This window comes from Hipposideros armiger, unplaced genomic scaffold (genome assembly GCF_001890085.2).
Source record: "Hipposideros armiger isolate ML-2016 unplaced genomic scaffold, ASM189008v1 scaffold_9, whole genome shotgun sequence".
NCBI lineage: Eukaryota > Metazoa > Chordata > Mammalia > Chiroptera > Hipposideridae > Hipposideros > Hipposideros armiger.
In genome coordinates, this window is record NW_017731359.1 from 4,208,273 (window position 1) to 4,224,147 (window position 15,875).

General features: G+C 47.6%; 1 protein-coding gene across 1 annotated transcript in view; it reads right to left on the bottom strand.

The window, feature by feature from the left end:
* Nucleotides 1-14,690, bottom strand: part of CDH1 (cadherin 1) — a 72,929-nt gene extending 58,239 nt beyond the window's left edge. The window contains exons 1-2 of the mRNA XM_019654760.1: nt 14,502-14,690; nt 13,527-13,641 (exon numbers count right to left, since the gene is read on the bottom strand). Coding sequence (XP_019510305.1) covers nt 13,527-13,641; nt 14,502-14,597 — 211 coding nt within the window. The 5' untranslated portion in view covers nt 14,598-14,690. The remainder of the gene's footprint in view (nt 1-13,526; nt 13,642-14,501) is intronic.
* Nucleotides 14,691-15,875: the final 1,185 nt, after the last annotated feature.

Genomic DNA, 15,875 nt, shown 5'->3' on the forward strand with positions numbered 1-15,875 from the left:
GGGCAGGTACATAGGTATGGCAGACTGGGGTTCAAATCCCTGCCTGCCATTTCCTAGCTTTGTGGCCTTGGACAAGTCACTAACTCTCTCTCTCTCTCTTTGAGTCTCAGCTTCCTCCTCTGTAAAATGGAGACAATAATAGAATCAAGTTCATAGGATGATTGAACCAAATAGGTGTGACTACACATTAGCAGAGTTGCTTCATGATGGCCTGCCTAGTTGGCAGCAAACAGTGTGCACAAAGGGTACTGGGTGAGGAGGAGTGTCTTAGATCTGGGGAGGATGAGGAGCAGCGAGACAAGGGGATGTAGATGTAGACCTTCCTCACCCGTAACCCTCTCTGGCTCCTTTGGTCTTTAGCATCTATACATTGTCTTCACATCCACTCCCTATCCCCAATACAATTCTAAGGCAGAAATGTCTAATAATAAAAACTCAGTGTTTAAAGTGTTTGCAATGTGCCAGGCACTGAAAGCACTTTATATGTGTTAACTGATTGAATCTTTATCTCAACCCTGTAAGGTAGGAACTAGGATTTTACAGGTGAGGGGACTGAGGTACAGAAAGGTTATGCAACCGGCCCAAGGGCACGTGGCAAATGAGAGTCAAGTCAGGATGGGAACCCACACAATCCTGCTTCTCTCCAATTCATCTTCACCCTCGGAGGGAGGCTCAGGGAGACTCCCTCCTTCAAGTTTCACAGGTTAAAGAATAAATGCTGAAGATTAAACTCACAACCTTGACATCAAATCTCTGTTGAAACCAGGAGTAAAACCTCACACCTGGTAAGTGAAGTACAGTTTCCCAGGGTGAACAGCCTCCCAGGTATTTAATTCCCCACGTCTTAAGTGCTCCCATGGTTCAGGTGAGAGGATTAGCAGAAAGGAGGAGGAAAAATGAGAGAGATTGTAAGTGATTCCAAAGTCCAAATAAAAATCAGCACAATTTACGTGGGAGTGTCTAAACCAAAGACTCAAATGACAAGCTCCGAAACACCTATCTGCCAGGCACAGAAGAGTGTTTCTTTATAAGTGCTGACTTGAGAAGGCAGAAAGCTACAGACAGTACACCCACAAAGTCTAATTTCTCCAGAAAGTTTAATCATGATTACAAGCCCAGGAGTTGGGGTGGTAATGAAACCAAAATCAGCCACGTGAACCTGACCAAGCAGCTGTGGAGCCCAGTCATTTCTGCAAAACCCGGGCCTTCTCCCTAAGAATGAAGAGATCTAAGACCAGTATCTCCTGGGAGTTATGAGTAAGCGCAGGCTCCTAAAGAACCTGTTACTGTGAGACAGTGATGTCACAGGTGATTCAACTGCTGAGACTGATAACCTCACCAGGAGAGGCCATTCAATGGCAGTGATTCAGGATCTGCCCCACCTGCCAATAAGTGCCCAGGTAGTAATTGTCCCATGGCTGACTCAATGGGTGACGTTTTCAATAGGAAAGCCACAACTTTTCCCATAAACAAGTTGGTCATCTCATTCCCTTTTCATACACTCCCACACAATAGTAATGAAGAATTCGTGGGGGAGGAAGTTTGCAGTCTTTCAAAATCCTCCTACTGAATCTAGGCTTTATTCTAACTGTGACATTGGTATACATATTACCAACCCCCACCCAAAAAAAAGATGCCCAAGAAGCCATGATGCCTAGGACAATCTCATCCCTCCGCTATGAGGAAGTTAAGAAAACTAGACTAGAGCCATATTCCTCTTGGGCAACACACCAAGGGGTGGGTGGCTTGGAAAGCGTATTAGATCCTGGTTTGAATCTGATACCCTTTAAAGGAGATGTGGTGACAATTACTGCTCAGGCTGATTCCTCTGGCAAAATGTCTGCTCAGAGAATAGTGTTTTTTGGTTTTTTGGGGTTTTTTTTGTTTTTTTTTTAATATCACCAATATGGACTGAAAAACTGTGGGTAAAAAAAAAAACCTGTGGGTAGTCCAGCTCCTTCAAGACACAGGCCAACTCTAGCATTTATGGAGCACCTCACTTCTTCAGGCCTTTCCGCAAATGTCATTCTTCTTAGCGATAACTCCCCCAAAATCTTTCCAACCTAACAGTTCTTATAGCCCTTCTTGCTATGTTTTTTCCTTCCATAGATCACCATCTAGCTGCCTCCTGTTGTCTCCTCCAACTAGAAGCGAAGTCCACGAGGGGAGGATGTTGTCTGTTTTGTCCCTTTATATCCCCGATGCCTGGAGCACAGCGCTAGTGTTGGCAGGTGCTCAACATAGATTTGTTCAGTGAATGGACAAATGACTGCCTGTCATCCAGGGGGATTTCTCGCTCTCTGAGACCTCTGGAGCAGCAATTATCCATTCCATTCACCTGGCTGCTCATGCTGTCTGGTTAGTTGCCTTTTCCTGCTGTAAAGAGTACAAGCTTTGGAGTCCAACAGCCACCGGAACGCACATGACCAGTCTGTCCCATTTCCTGTCTGTGTGACCTGCACTATCTTACTTAGCCTCTCTGAGTCAACAACTGTCACTTCCCACTGGTTGTCATGAGGTTTAAAGGAGAGAGACAGCATATGCGCATTATACACGGGAGCGCATTATACACAGCAAAATACAGTGCCTCCCTGAAGGCAGGGTCATGTTTCTTACATCAAGATTTATGAGATATTGTCCTATAATATTCCCTAAATGAATATTTATTGATCAGATGGATTTCGGAGCTGTCAGCTTTTATCTTGGCTATGAGCTGATTGAGTTAGTCTGAAATTATTGTCTTTGAGTTTTTTGCACCTCTCAACACGCTCCTTCCCGGCTGCTGTGCGTTGCCAAGAGCTGGAAGAATGGACACCAGGTCTTGAACAATTAATGGGCCTGAAGGATGCTGCAGATACCCAGGAGGAAGGTGTTGGGTGTATCTGGGAGCCTTGATCAAGGAAGGTGTTACCCAGACAATAGAAAACCAAACAGATGGCCCTGGCGGGCTCAGATCTCTGTTTAGATTTTGATCTGGTGCTTCCTTACACCAAGAAGTGTGGGGCAGAAATGGCTCGTCTGACCTTTAGACTCTAGACTGCAAGCTGTTTTGTGACAAGACAATTAGGTAAGGTTACACCAGGGGTGTGCAGGGCTCAGAGAAACCGAGGAGTGCCAAGCAGAGACACATGCCCTGGGAACATCCCTTCCTCCTGTGTCCTTTCTGTGGCTCATACTGAAAGAGTTCCCTCTTTCCTTTAAAACAGAAAACACAATTACACCTGAAACTAATATGTCAATTACATCTCAATTTTTTAAAAAGCCCAGCGGAATAACTTCTAAAAGCAAAAAATATCTACAGACCTATATGTACACTCTGAAACCTCATTAATTCATTCAACAAATGCTTATTAGTACCTATTATGTGCCAGGCACTGTTCTAGATGCAATACAGCCTGTGCATTCAATAAAACAAGTCCCTGGCCTCCTGCAGCTTATGTTCCGGTGAAAGGAGTCAGACAATGGACAGGAGAACAAAGTGACTTACATAGCATGTTAGGTGGTGAAAAGAGCTGCAGAGGAAAATAAAGCCAAGAAGGGGGCAGGAGGATGCTGGGAGAAGGGGTTACTATCTCAAATAGGGGGTTCAAGAAGGGCCTCACTGGGCTGGCCGAGTGGCTCGGTTAAGAGTTGGCTTAAGAGGGCCGGCCGAGTGGCGCGATGGTTAAGAACTCGCTTGGGATGCCAGAGGGCCCCGGTTCGGATCCCACATATGAGGGCCAGTGACACTGCCCTCTACAGCTAAGATTCTGAACAACAGCTCAACCTGGAGCTGGGCTGCTGGGAGTCGCCGGCGACGGCGTAGGCTGCAGCCCCTGCGGCAGTGGGTTGTCATGGGCTACCGTGTGTGGCCAGCAGCCGGCGTGAGCGGCCAGCAGCCGCAGTGAGCGGCCGTCCAGAAGCCAGCGACTGATCTGCCTCACCAGAGAAGAGCGCAATGATGGTGCCAACTTGGGCCAGTGAAGCGACAGCCTCCACAACTAGATTGAAGAACAAAACGACAGCAACTTGTCTGTTCCCCTTCCCCCAGCTCCCCAGCACTGTTCCTATCCCCCTAATTCCCCAATAAAAAATCTTTAAAAAAAAAAAAAAGAGTTGGCTTAAGAGCGCGAGCTCTGAGCAACAGGGCCGCCAGTTCAATTCCCACATGGGCCAGTGACGCTGCACCTGAGCTGAGCTGTCACTGAGCTGCCAACAGGTAGCAGATTGGCTCAGCTGGTGTAACAACAAGACTGCTTGTTCTATGGTTGGCTACGCCCACCCGCAACTAATACTGAACTTGGCACCTTGAGCTGAGCTGCCACCTGGATGGCTTAGTGGATGGAGTGTGCGCTCTTAACAAGGCTGCTGGTTCAACTCCTGCATGGGATGGTGGCTATGCTCACCCGCAACTAAGATTGAACACAGCACCTTGAGCTTAGAGGCCATGAGCTGCCAATGGGAAGCCAGATGGCGACTGGCACCCTCCACAACAAAGATTGAAGATCAACTTGGCTGGTCCCCTTCCCCAATTCCCCAAAACTGTTCCCCTCCCCGAATTCCCCAATAAAATCTTTAAAGAAAGGCCTCGGATCGGCTGAGTGGCGCATTGGTTAAGAGTTGGCTTGGGACACCAGCTCTGAGCAGCAGGGCCCTGGTTTGGATCCCACATGAGGGCCAGTGATTCTGCGCCCTCTACAGCTAAGATGGTGAACAACAGCTTGACCTGGAGCTGGGCTGCCGTGAGTTGCCGGTGATGGCGTAGGCTGCAGTGGAGCTGCAGTGGGCTGCCATAAGCTACTGTGAGTGGCTGGCAGACAGCATGAGCTGCCAAGAGCCACTGTGAGCGGCTGTCCAGTAGCTGGCAACCGATCTGTCTCAACCGGGAAGAGCGCAATGATAATACCAACATGGGGCTGGCCGAGTGGCTCAGCTGGTTAAGAGCTTGCTCAAGAGTTTGAGCTCTGAGCAACAGCAGTTCAATGCCTGGCCCAAGCTGAGCTGCCGCTGAGCTGCCAACAGGTAGCGGGATGGCTCAGCTAAAAAAAAAAAAATAACCAACATGGGCCAGTGAAGTGACATCCCCCACAACTAGAATGAGGAACAAAAGGACAGCAACTTGTCTGTTCCCCTCCCTCAATTCCCCAATAAAATCTTAAAAAAGAAAGGTTTCACTGAGGGTGACATTTGAGCAAAAACTGGAGGACATAAATAAGTGAGCCAGGCAGACTCAGGGGGAAAAAGTATTATAGAGGGCATCAACAGCCCGTGCAAAGGCCCTGAGGTGGAAGTGTGCCTGATGTGCTCTAGGTACAGTCAGGAATCAATGAGGGTAAGAGGTAAGGGGGCAGTTAGGGGGGCAGATCAGAGAAGCCCTAAGTCACAGAAAAAACTTTGACAGTTTAGTCTGTGTGAAATGGGAACCACTGGCAGATTTTAAGACTGATGTTTTCTAACTTATATTTTTAAAATCATCACTCTGGATGCTGGGTGGAGAAAGGAGTCTGTTGCAACAATTTAGGTGAGGACACTCTCAGGCTTCTCTTTTGGGAAAATTCTTCTGGGAACAGAGGTATATCAGTGCGTTTGAATGCCAAACCACAGAAACAGGTGTTCTGAGCCTTCAGCTTGCCCAGGTATCATATAACTGAAAGGCTTTCGGCTTGTTACAAGCTCTCCTAATTACAAAGCCTGCTAATTATTATCTAGGCTTTGGCCAATTACCCACGGGGTCTGGTGCTGGCTACCGTTTATGATTTTGCTCCTGGAGAACAGGTTCAACCCTTCCAGGCAGGCCCCATTAGGTCCCAGCAGTACCGTCTGAGCTCACTGGCATGTTCTTCCTCTTGCCGGGGAGACAGCCACATCCTGATCTCTGCTTGGCTCACCTTGAGGTAAGTCCCAGCTGGAACATGAGTTTGTTTAGGACAGTTCCCCTCCCAACCCCCACCCCCAATCTTGAATACCAGAATAATTGTATCCTCAGGGACCCAGAAAGTTGAAAAGACAGACAGAAAGGAAAATAAGTGCTACTGACCTGGCATTTAGTTAGAAGTGAAGGTCAAAAGGGAAAGAGGCTGACTTCGAGGGGTAAAAAGTATAACCATTGCACTGTGTTGTACAGCTGAAACTAGTTCTAAAAAATGTGTATTTCATAATAAAAAATAATTAAAAGAAAAAAAAAAGGGAAAGAGGCTGAAAATTGCCCATAAGCAAGAGAAAAAAGAGGCCCTTCAAAGGCAAAAGGGGCTGAATTCCAGCATCACAATTCAAGTTAGTGAAATGTAAAGGTATAAGAGACATTATTTTCCAAAGGGACGGAGGGAATTCCTTTTCTTTAGAAAAGTGAATTTGGTTCCACTAGAGATACAGGTTGGCACCAAGGCACAGGAGGGGCGTGGATGACAGCACAGGTTATGAAAGATATAAAAGCCTAGGGCTGTAGCCCCAGCTCTGCCACTACCAGGTTGGTGACCTGAAAAAGTTGTGCAACCTCCCTGAGCCTGTTTCTTCTTCTCCTCGAGTGGGGGACAATGACAGTTCCTGCCTTGGGCCACTGTGAGGCTTAACTAAACTGTCAAACCTATAAGGTCTTTGGCAGGACCCACTCCTAACATTGGATAAAAATAAATACTCGTATTTATTTTTTTACTTGTTGGCCACCCCCAAATAAATACTCTCATCATAGCCCTTCCTTCATTTTATGCTCCAATTTGATTAAGGAAAAACACCATTTTCCTATACAAATTCATATTTAAACTGGTGTCCAACATTCTTCCCAACTCCAGACCTAAAATTCCCAAACACTTTTTTATTAATGCTACTTACCCTCTGGATCCTCAAACCCTCAGACTCACCTTTTTCCTAGCCAAGAACTCATTTTCCTTCCCCAACATGCTCCTCTTTCCCAGTATGAGTGCAAAGGAACATTCTAGAAGCTGCTGGAATTATTTCTTGCTTAGAACCACTTAGCTGCTGAAACCTTGAAGTCTTTCCTCAAATCAAAACTATTTTGTCTTCAGAGAGGCAGGCTCCCAATACCTTTAGCTTAAACCCCCCACTGGGACAGTGGGAAACAGGCTGTCTCCAGATGCTGATAGGGGAACAAATTGATACAGTCCTGTGGAGAGCAGTATCTGTCAAAATTACAAATGCCCACACCCTAATCTGGCAGACCCACCTGTGGAAATTTATCTTCTGCAAAAATACCAGAACATGTGCAAAAGGATATACATATATACTACGTTATTCCCTGCAGTGCTGTTTCCTAAAAGATAGGACATAACCCAGAGTCTATGCCAGTGTCTATGGGGGTAGGTTAAATGGACTATCACACATCCATATCACGTAGCTATAACAAAAGTATAAGAATGTGGAAGTTTTATATTGTTGGGCAAAAAAAAAAAAAGGTATGGAACAGTGTTATCCTGTGCTATTCTTTGTGTAAAAAGATTATTAAATTTACACTTGCATAACGGAATAAGACTCTTTTTGTATTTCCAAAAGGAAACTCTGAAACAGATACATAAGAGACCAATAAAATCAGTTACCTGTAAGGAACTAATTGGTTACCTGTGCCCTGGGGAAGAACAGGGTGAAGAGTGAAATGAGGTAGAAAGGAGAGTTTTTCCCTTTTTAACCAAGTGCATGATTTGCCTACTTAAATAGAAAGAGAAAACTCTATTACCCATAGGCTAAAGTCCATGGCCGAGCCCTGGCCTACAGAGGTACCCCTCCTCCTGTAAGCAACCCTCCCTTGTTCCAGAAAGCACAGTACCAGTCTGATTCCGCTATGCCCTGCCACGCTTCTGGGCACCCCATTTCCTCTTCCTAGAGAGCCCTTTCCCCTTCTCTGCCTGGCTGACATTATGCCTTCTCATTCACCAAAGCCTAGCAGGTAAAACCGCTCCCACCCCAGGGACATCTCAGAGTACTGGAATTAATACTGGGTGCTTTAGTTCATAGATTTTCTGGAATTTTCCTGAGGACAGGAGCTGGTTCTTAAGCCAGTGGGGAGAAGTTTGTGCACTGGCTATTTCTCTAGACCCCCTCATTCCTACCCCATCCACGCTCCACTTTGTACCCATAGAGTTCCCCTTCGCTGGCATGGCAGAAGAACCAGCCTTATCCCCCCGCTCCCCTGCCCCCATCAAGGGTGCCCTTGGATCCCTGGCCTCAGGGTGAAAACCAGATGCCTACACCCTGGCTGGCACCAGGTATTTACTCATTAAACATCTGTGACCTAGCTGCTGGAATTGTCCAGTGCTACGTCCAGAACCCTACCCTCAGTGAATTAGCAGCAGGAAGGCAAATCTGTGTTTTTGAAGTGCCCCAGGTGATCTGATCCTTAGCCATGTGAGTGACCCAGTCCCAGGGGCTGGGGCAGAGCATTTTTGGCAATGGAAAACCAGACCAGTATCCTTAAGCACGTGTATTATGAAATACTTTTAAAAACCAAGCAGAAACTGAAACATTTAAGGTCATCCTGACTTCCCCACCTTCCTTTGCTCCTTGCCCATTCCTCCCACCACTAATTCTAAACAATATTCATGAACAGGTCCACAGGCAAACCCACTTCGGCCGACCCAAGCACACTGCACAGTGGCAAGCAAGACAATACCAGAATTTCCTTTCCTAGCAAAGAGTACTATGGTCTAGTCACTGTTTGCAGAGTAGTGTTTGCTTTAACACAGAAGCAGAGAGAGTGAGGAAACTGGTTTGGCTGGTTTGCTGGGTGGGAGAGAACACAGAAAAACGTTTCAACCAAACAGTAAAAGAGCTTCTCAAACAGAAGGCACCAACTACTCCAGGGACTTTAAGGTTTAATATTCACTGATCACTTGACATACCCTATGATTTGGGTACTATTCTGCCCATTTTACAGATGGCAAAACTGAGGTTTATAAAGTCCTTTGGCCAGTGTCATTCAGCTGGCAAGGGGCATTACCTGTATTTCAACCTAGGCAGTCTGACTCAAGAACCTTCTAAATGTTGGGAAGATGCCACCAGGGCCTTGGGGGTAAGTGGAGGACTGGAGGTGGATTAAGAAGAAAAGGGAAGAGGAAAAGTGCAGAAAGAGAGGGAATCTAAAGCCCTCCCAACAGTTAACAAGCATAAGCTGAGGTATATAAATGGGAAACTTAGAAACAAAAAGGGCACCATGAATTTCTTTTTAATTGATCAAAGACGAAAAACACTTAAAAATGACTAACTGCCCTTCCATTTCCAGATTCAGATGTGAGGTTTCCTTTCTCTGCCCTCTGCAGCTTTCACAGTGAAGCACTCAGTAGTACACTGTGTCCCTGGGACACACTTATTGCCCCATTCCAAAAGCCACAAACCCAATTCTTCCCTGCCCATTTATAATCAACATCTAAGGCTGGCTTGAGGCGAGGGTAGGACAAAGATAAGCCAAGGTATGAGGGATAGTCAATATTTATTCATTCATTCATTCATTTATTCAAAACGATATTTGAGTGCCTACTCTGTCCCTAAGAGAGATGAGCCACCATTTAGTGACTCTTATTTCTTTATATCTGCTTTACTCATTACTGTAATCCCAGGGTCTAGCCCAGTGCTGGCACTCAGTAGGCACTCATATACTATATTTCCCCATGTATAAGATGCACCCTTTTCTGAAAAATTTGGGGTCTAAAAACTGGGTGCATCTTATACAGTGGTTGTAGGTTTTGTGTGGGTTTTTTTTACTTGCATTTCCTGCTTTTTTTGCGCTCATGCAACCACTGTATAAGATGCACCCAGTTTTTAGACCCCAAATTTTTCAAAAAAGGGTGCAGCTTATACATGGGGAAATACAGTATGTTGACTGAACGAATGAATGAATATGCATGCTTAATTCTCACAACAAACCTGTAAGTATTACTGCCTCCCATCTTACACATGGGGAAGCTGAGGCTCATAAGAAGGTAAAGTGATTTACCCAAGGACACACAGCTAGTAGCTAAAATTCAAACCTGGGTCTTTCAGGTATGTACTCATAGAACTATCCTGATCAGCCATACTGATTTCATTGCTCACCTTGAAAGCCTAAAGCCCTGAGAGGAGATGGGAGTTGAAGCAGAGTGGAAACCCAGAAAGTCTGGATTGTGACAGGTGCCTCTCGGGGACTTTAGGGCTTTGGCAGCTTCTGGGAGATGTGAGAGCTGATTGCTTCAGCGTCTGGCTTATCTGGGGCTACGCTTGGAAGGGAATGTGTAACAGACACCAAGGTGAGCATTTCGGAAGAAAAGGCTCACTCAATAAAAAGCCCCGGAGAGCAAACAGGGATTTCCATAACCACCTGGCAGAGAGGAAGGGCAGGAGTGGCGGCCAGCCTTCCTTAAATGGCCTTGCAGGGCTCAGGACCTTAGGCCTCCACTCCTCGGGGGACACAAAGGCCAGGATAGGAGGATGACCCAGTAGTCTCCTTCCCCAGTGAGCTCCGTGTAACCCTTGTCACACAAGTGAGTCATGGGGAAGTCACAGTTAGGAGTTTGAGCAGTGGGGGAGTGGGCATCTGGTGATGTAAGGTCATCCCAAAGAAGGTTCCATATTTGGTTTTTTTAAAAAGCCCAGTTTAATTAGGGAGCCAAGACTGTTTCCACCACCTTTCAGCACATCGTTTAGAAAGAAGGGGGAAATTAGTGTATTTAATCAACACAGGTGGGTTCCTGTGAGCTAGGTCAATCCATCAAGCAGCCAGAGCTCAGACGCAAAATATAAGCTCTGTTTGCCCAAGGCCAGGTGGCCAAGGAAGTAAAGCAAGGAAACCATGGGGTTAAAAGCCTGCTGCCCTTTTTTCTCACCATATCCCACATTCAACTTAAAGCTGAGTGTACTACTACCACAATACTTCTGAGATGCGAAACTGTCTAATAGCCTGGATTGCTCAAACCAGTTTGTACTGAGAAAAAGGAAAAATATCAGAAACTAAAGAAGCAGTTTACAGTTGTGTTTTTGTTTTTAAAACATTTTTCATTCTGCGGGGGTGACCAGTTAGCTCAGTTGGTTAGAGCGTGGTGCCAATAACACCAAGGTTGCTGGTTTGATCCCCACATGGACCACTGTGAGCTGTGCCCTCCCTAAAAGAGTCAACTATGGCATTGTAGCTGCAAAGCAATGTGTAACCAATGACCATGGCTATTCCCCAATAAAATTTAAAACAAACAAACAAACAAACCATTCTGGAGAAAAACCAATGCAATAAATACAAGGATCTCACAGGGCACAGGAATGACCCCAGCAAACTACCCCAAGGTCCCCTGAGTTCAGCCAAATCCTATTTGTGACACTGTATGGTCACTGATGGACAAAAAGTGACAGGTTCCTTGTTTTCAAACTCCCATGCAGCAAATTCTCTACAGAGCCAATGTTTAAACCTGGTACTAATGTGGCATCCCTCCATTTTTCTGGACTGTCCAAAGAGAGTGAGGCCACCTCCCCCCTGAGGTGGCCTGTGTGATTTTACCAGAGGGGAACTTCCGTCCTGGGGCAATTTCACACTGGATTGGTCAAGGGGACCCTGTAGTCCAAAAAGCCCTCCAAAAGTGAAACGTCAGAAAGTCATTGAATGGGTGTGGGTCTGTGGACATAAAGGGAATGGGAACCAGCCACACAAGCAGTTTGTGGAGACCACCTCTCCAACCAAGACCACCAGCTGCAGGCCCCCTCCAACTCCCACCTGGTCTGACTCATCTCCATCACCACCACCTCCTCCTCCGGGTCCTGCCCTGTCAACACCTCTGGTTCTTCCAGACATACAGAGAGGAAGACATCTATTTCACGATGGACACTAATTCCCCAGGCATCCTCTTTTCTTTCTTTCTTTTTTTTTTTTTTTTGAGATTACTAAGAAGAGAAGGGGACAGAGCAGGAGAAAGACCAGCTGTGGTTCCCTGAGAAGATTACTAAATTACTTTATGCTTCAATTTCCTCATCTGCAAAATAGAAATAACAATGGTGCCCACACTTATAAGGTTCTTGGGAAGATTAAATAAGGTAAAATACGTGAAGCACTTGCCCCAGAATCCAGTTCAAAAGCAAATAATTATAATAATTACATTATTAATAGGTAATACAATTATTATTGGTCAGACGTAAAAGCTTGGGGGTGGGGGATAAAAATCAGACTAACCCTAACCCACCCCTGGTGCTACCAAATGCCTTGGTGCAGGAAAACAAGAGAGACTAGCACTTGTGTGCGGACACTCCCATTTCTAACCCCTGACCTGCTCTTCAAAGCTGGGTCAACGTTTTCTCCTCCCAGAAGCCAGTCTTCACAGCCCACTGATACCCATTCAAAACATCCCAAACACCTGAATGCCCATGTCCCACCGTGCCCTCTAAGTAGTCCTGGAACATTCTCAGCAACCTGCGGGAGCATGCAACACGGAGGGCAGGACTGGAATGTCCCTGTGTCTCAGTTCATTCCCAAGTGCCCAGCACAGGGCCAGGCAGAACATCACAAGATGGGCCAAGTAATGGTGGATCCACTGCAAAATCAGGCAGACAACACTTCCTTTCTGACCCAACAGAAAGCTCCACACAACACAGGCCTCAGAAAAGCAAACATGTTTAATCAATCAAGGTGCAGTTTCTGTTTTAAAAAAAGCCGCCCACTGTTAGAACTGAAAAAAAAAATTTCAGACCATAGTGTGATTGGAACAGATTTTTCACATGGCCAAAGACTGGAAGAATGAACAGTGAATTCCCTCAGGGAAATTGTGGGTGATTTTTTTGTTGTTGTTTCAAAAGTGTTTCTTTTATTGTTATGATAACTCACCCAATCAACTAAAATCAAGAGGGAGGAGAAAGTGGTTTGGTAGGAAATAGGCACCTGGGAATCGGTGAAACCAGAAAAGAAACCAACCTGCCCTTGCTCTCACTCCTGGGCAACAGTGAAGCAAAACAAAGCAAATGCTAGAATTCTGATTATCACAACGATAAGGCCTAGAAGTACATATGTGTTCATTTTCGTTCCCTGAGTCAGAGCTACCAGGCTTTAAAAAAAAAACTATTATTCCTTTGGGGAATAGTACCTGTATCAAAATGTTTTCATCTCTGTGAGCAAAAGCCACAGCCTGGTAACTGAGAGGGCTCCTCAGTCATCCCCGAGTTGGTGGAGAATGGGGGCCTGGGAGAGATGCTAGTTCAAATTCCCATTAAGCTGGCCCTGGGCAAGTGGACTTCACCCTCTGAGCCTTCCGTTGCTCATCTGTGAAATGGGAATTACGACTTCCCTCCTGCCCTTCCCACATATTAGGTTTTTGCAGTCTGAAATGACAGTCTCTAATGTGGTCAGGACAATAGGAAACACACTGGAGGCCTCTAATAAACACCCCTCAACATAATTAACCACACCGGGATAGCCCCTTCCACCACAGTGCTCAATCATAAAAGCTTAGTTGTGTCAATTCCAAAGGTGTCATTTGAACCACGGAAGAAGGGACTTGCCCAATCCAGCCCAGGGGCATGGGAGCGCAATTTCTCGGACCTTTCCCACTTCCTTCCACCCACCCGGCTCAGGGACCCCGGCGGCGCGCCCTCACCTCTGCCCAGGACTCGGCCTCTCTCCAAGTGCCGCCGGGGCACCGTGAACGTGTAACTCTCAGCGCCAAAGCCAGGACGGCAGGGCTCTGGCTCCTGGCAGCGCCATGATGAGACCTGGGGTAGGGGAAAGGTATGAAACGGGGTGACCTGGGGGGGGGTCCCCTCCAGCCCACACCGAAACCGACAACGCCACTCCTCCCTAGCTCCCGGCGTCGGGCTTGTGGGAGGGACCCACCTCCCCTCCCTTCTACGCCGACGGGCAGGCAGCCACGCCAAACAGTCAGACCTGCGGCCGCCAAGCCCCCAGGAACGCCGGGGAGCGGGGTCTGCTGGGTCACCTAGCACCCCTCTCCTTCCCGTCTCCTTTTCAGTTTCACTGGAGGCATCTTGACTCTTCCCAACTCCACTTTCCCTTATACCGGGAACGCTCCCAACTCCTAAATCTAGTTCCTCATACCGAGGACGCTTTAACACCTTTTGACCCCACTTTCTTATCCCGAGGGCGCCCCATACCTATTTACTACCCTTTCTTTACCTGGTAGTTGCCTTTATTTCTATTAATTCCCGTTTCCTTACCTCAGAGATCGTCCCCACTACTTCTGGCTCTCCTGGGACTTGCACCCGGGCTCCCCTTTTCCATATCCCGACCGCCGCCCTGCTCCACGCCCCCCACTGCCCATACCGCGGCCAACCCGGAGTCCCTAGAGCCTGCAGCGAGGCGCGCCCCCACCTCAGGTACCTGTGGGACAGTGGGCAAACCGCGCCAGGTCCTCACCCGCTCCCACCTCCGCTGAATCCAGAGCGCCGCGCGGCTCCCAGGCCGCTCAGGCTCTTTGGACCCAAACTTTCTTGGAAGAAGAGAGAGCGCGGACGACAGGACAGTGGAAGGGACAAGAGAGGAAGGGACTAGGGGCCCGGTGGCGGATGGTGGGGCCGTTAGGCGTCCCCCGCAAAGCCAGAGGGACACGACGTACCTGCAGCAGCAGCAGGAGCACGGACAGGCTGAAGCACCGAGCGCCCATGGCGGGCCGGGCACCGAGCGCGGAGAGGCTGAGGCACCGAGGGCCCATGGCGGGCGAGGCTGGGCCGGGATAGTCTGGCAGAAGTTCCAGGAACTCACAGGTGCTCTGCGGCTCCCGACGCCAGTGAAAGGGGCAGCGCCTCAGCCGCCAGGTGAGCCGCGACGGCCCCGCCCCCGACACCGCTGATTGGCTGAGAATACACCTGCCGGCCGCAGCCAATGAGCGACGCGGATCGGCCCCAGCTTCCTCCGCCGGCAGGGAATGAGCGGCCCGCCCCTGATCCCGCCCCGCTGCCTGGCGTCGACTCGGCAGCCCGCTGGTTGGTACAGTCAGGGTTGGGGGCAGGGGCTCCAGGATTCCTATTACTACCAGGTTCGCATCCCAGCCTCGCGACGGGCGCTCACTAGCACCGGGGCTTTTACCCTTTATCTAGTTCTTTTTAACTGCAGGTCTCCACCGGTTTGTGAGTCTGCACATCAATTCACTGGGCAGGACCCACTTTTCTAAACCTCTTTCTCCACCTTCCAAATGGGGATATTAATCACAAATGTCTCCCTAAATTGTTGTGAAGTTGACATACAATTAATAAAACCAATATTTCCTCACCATTAAAGCTCTGTACAGATGTGAATGATAATAATAGTAGCAATAGATACTGGGCATTGAAAGTTACTGTGCCAGGCTCTGTGCTAAGCATTTGACATTGGTCATTCTCATTTAATCTCATCTCCAAACAACCCAAGAACTGTGTTATTATTCCCATTCGATAGACAGGCAACTGAGGCATAAAGAATTTGAGGGCAGTAGGAAATGGTGAAGGGCTGGAACCCAACCTCCTCTGATTCCAGGGCTCCTTCTTTTATTAGCTTCACCTCGTGTAACCCTGGATAGTCTTCAAGCTGGAGCTGTAGTTTTCAATCTGTCCCATAAATGTTGACCTGGACAAGACCCTTTAGAGATCATTCAAACCTATTATTTGCAAATAGCTCTTTCAGTGTCCCACAGAAGGTCAACATCAAATCCAAGACTAGAACCCAAGATCACCTGATCCCCAGACTGGGGCTCTTAACACCACACCATAGGCCACCACTTCTTTCTCTAGAAAATTCTATCCTCAGTAAAATAATTTTAGAATAAAAAAAAATAGACATGCAAATGTTTGGTCAGACATCTTCCCTGTCTGACTGCCAGGGGCCAGCTGCATCTATGTGTTTTGGCTACCCTGACAAAGCCACTATCTTTCCTTTCACCCTACAAGCATGGTCAGAACTACAAAACTGTGTGTGGAGTCAGCGGCTCACTAGCTGTGTGACCTTGGGCAAGTCC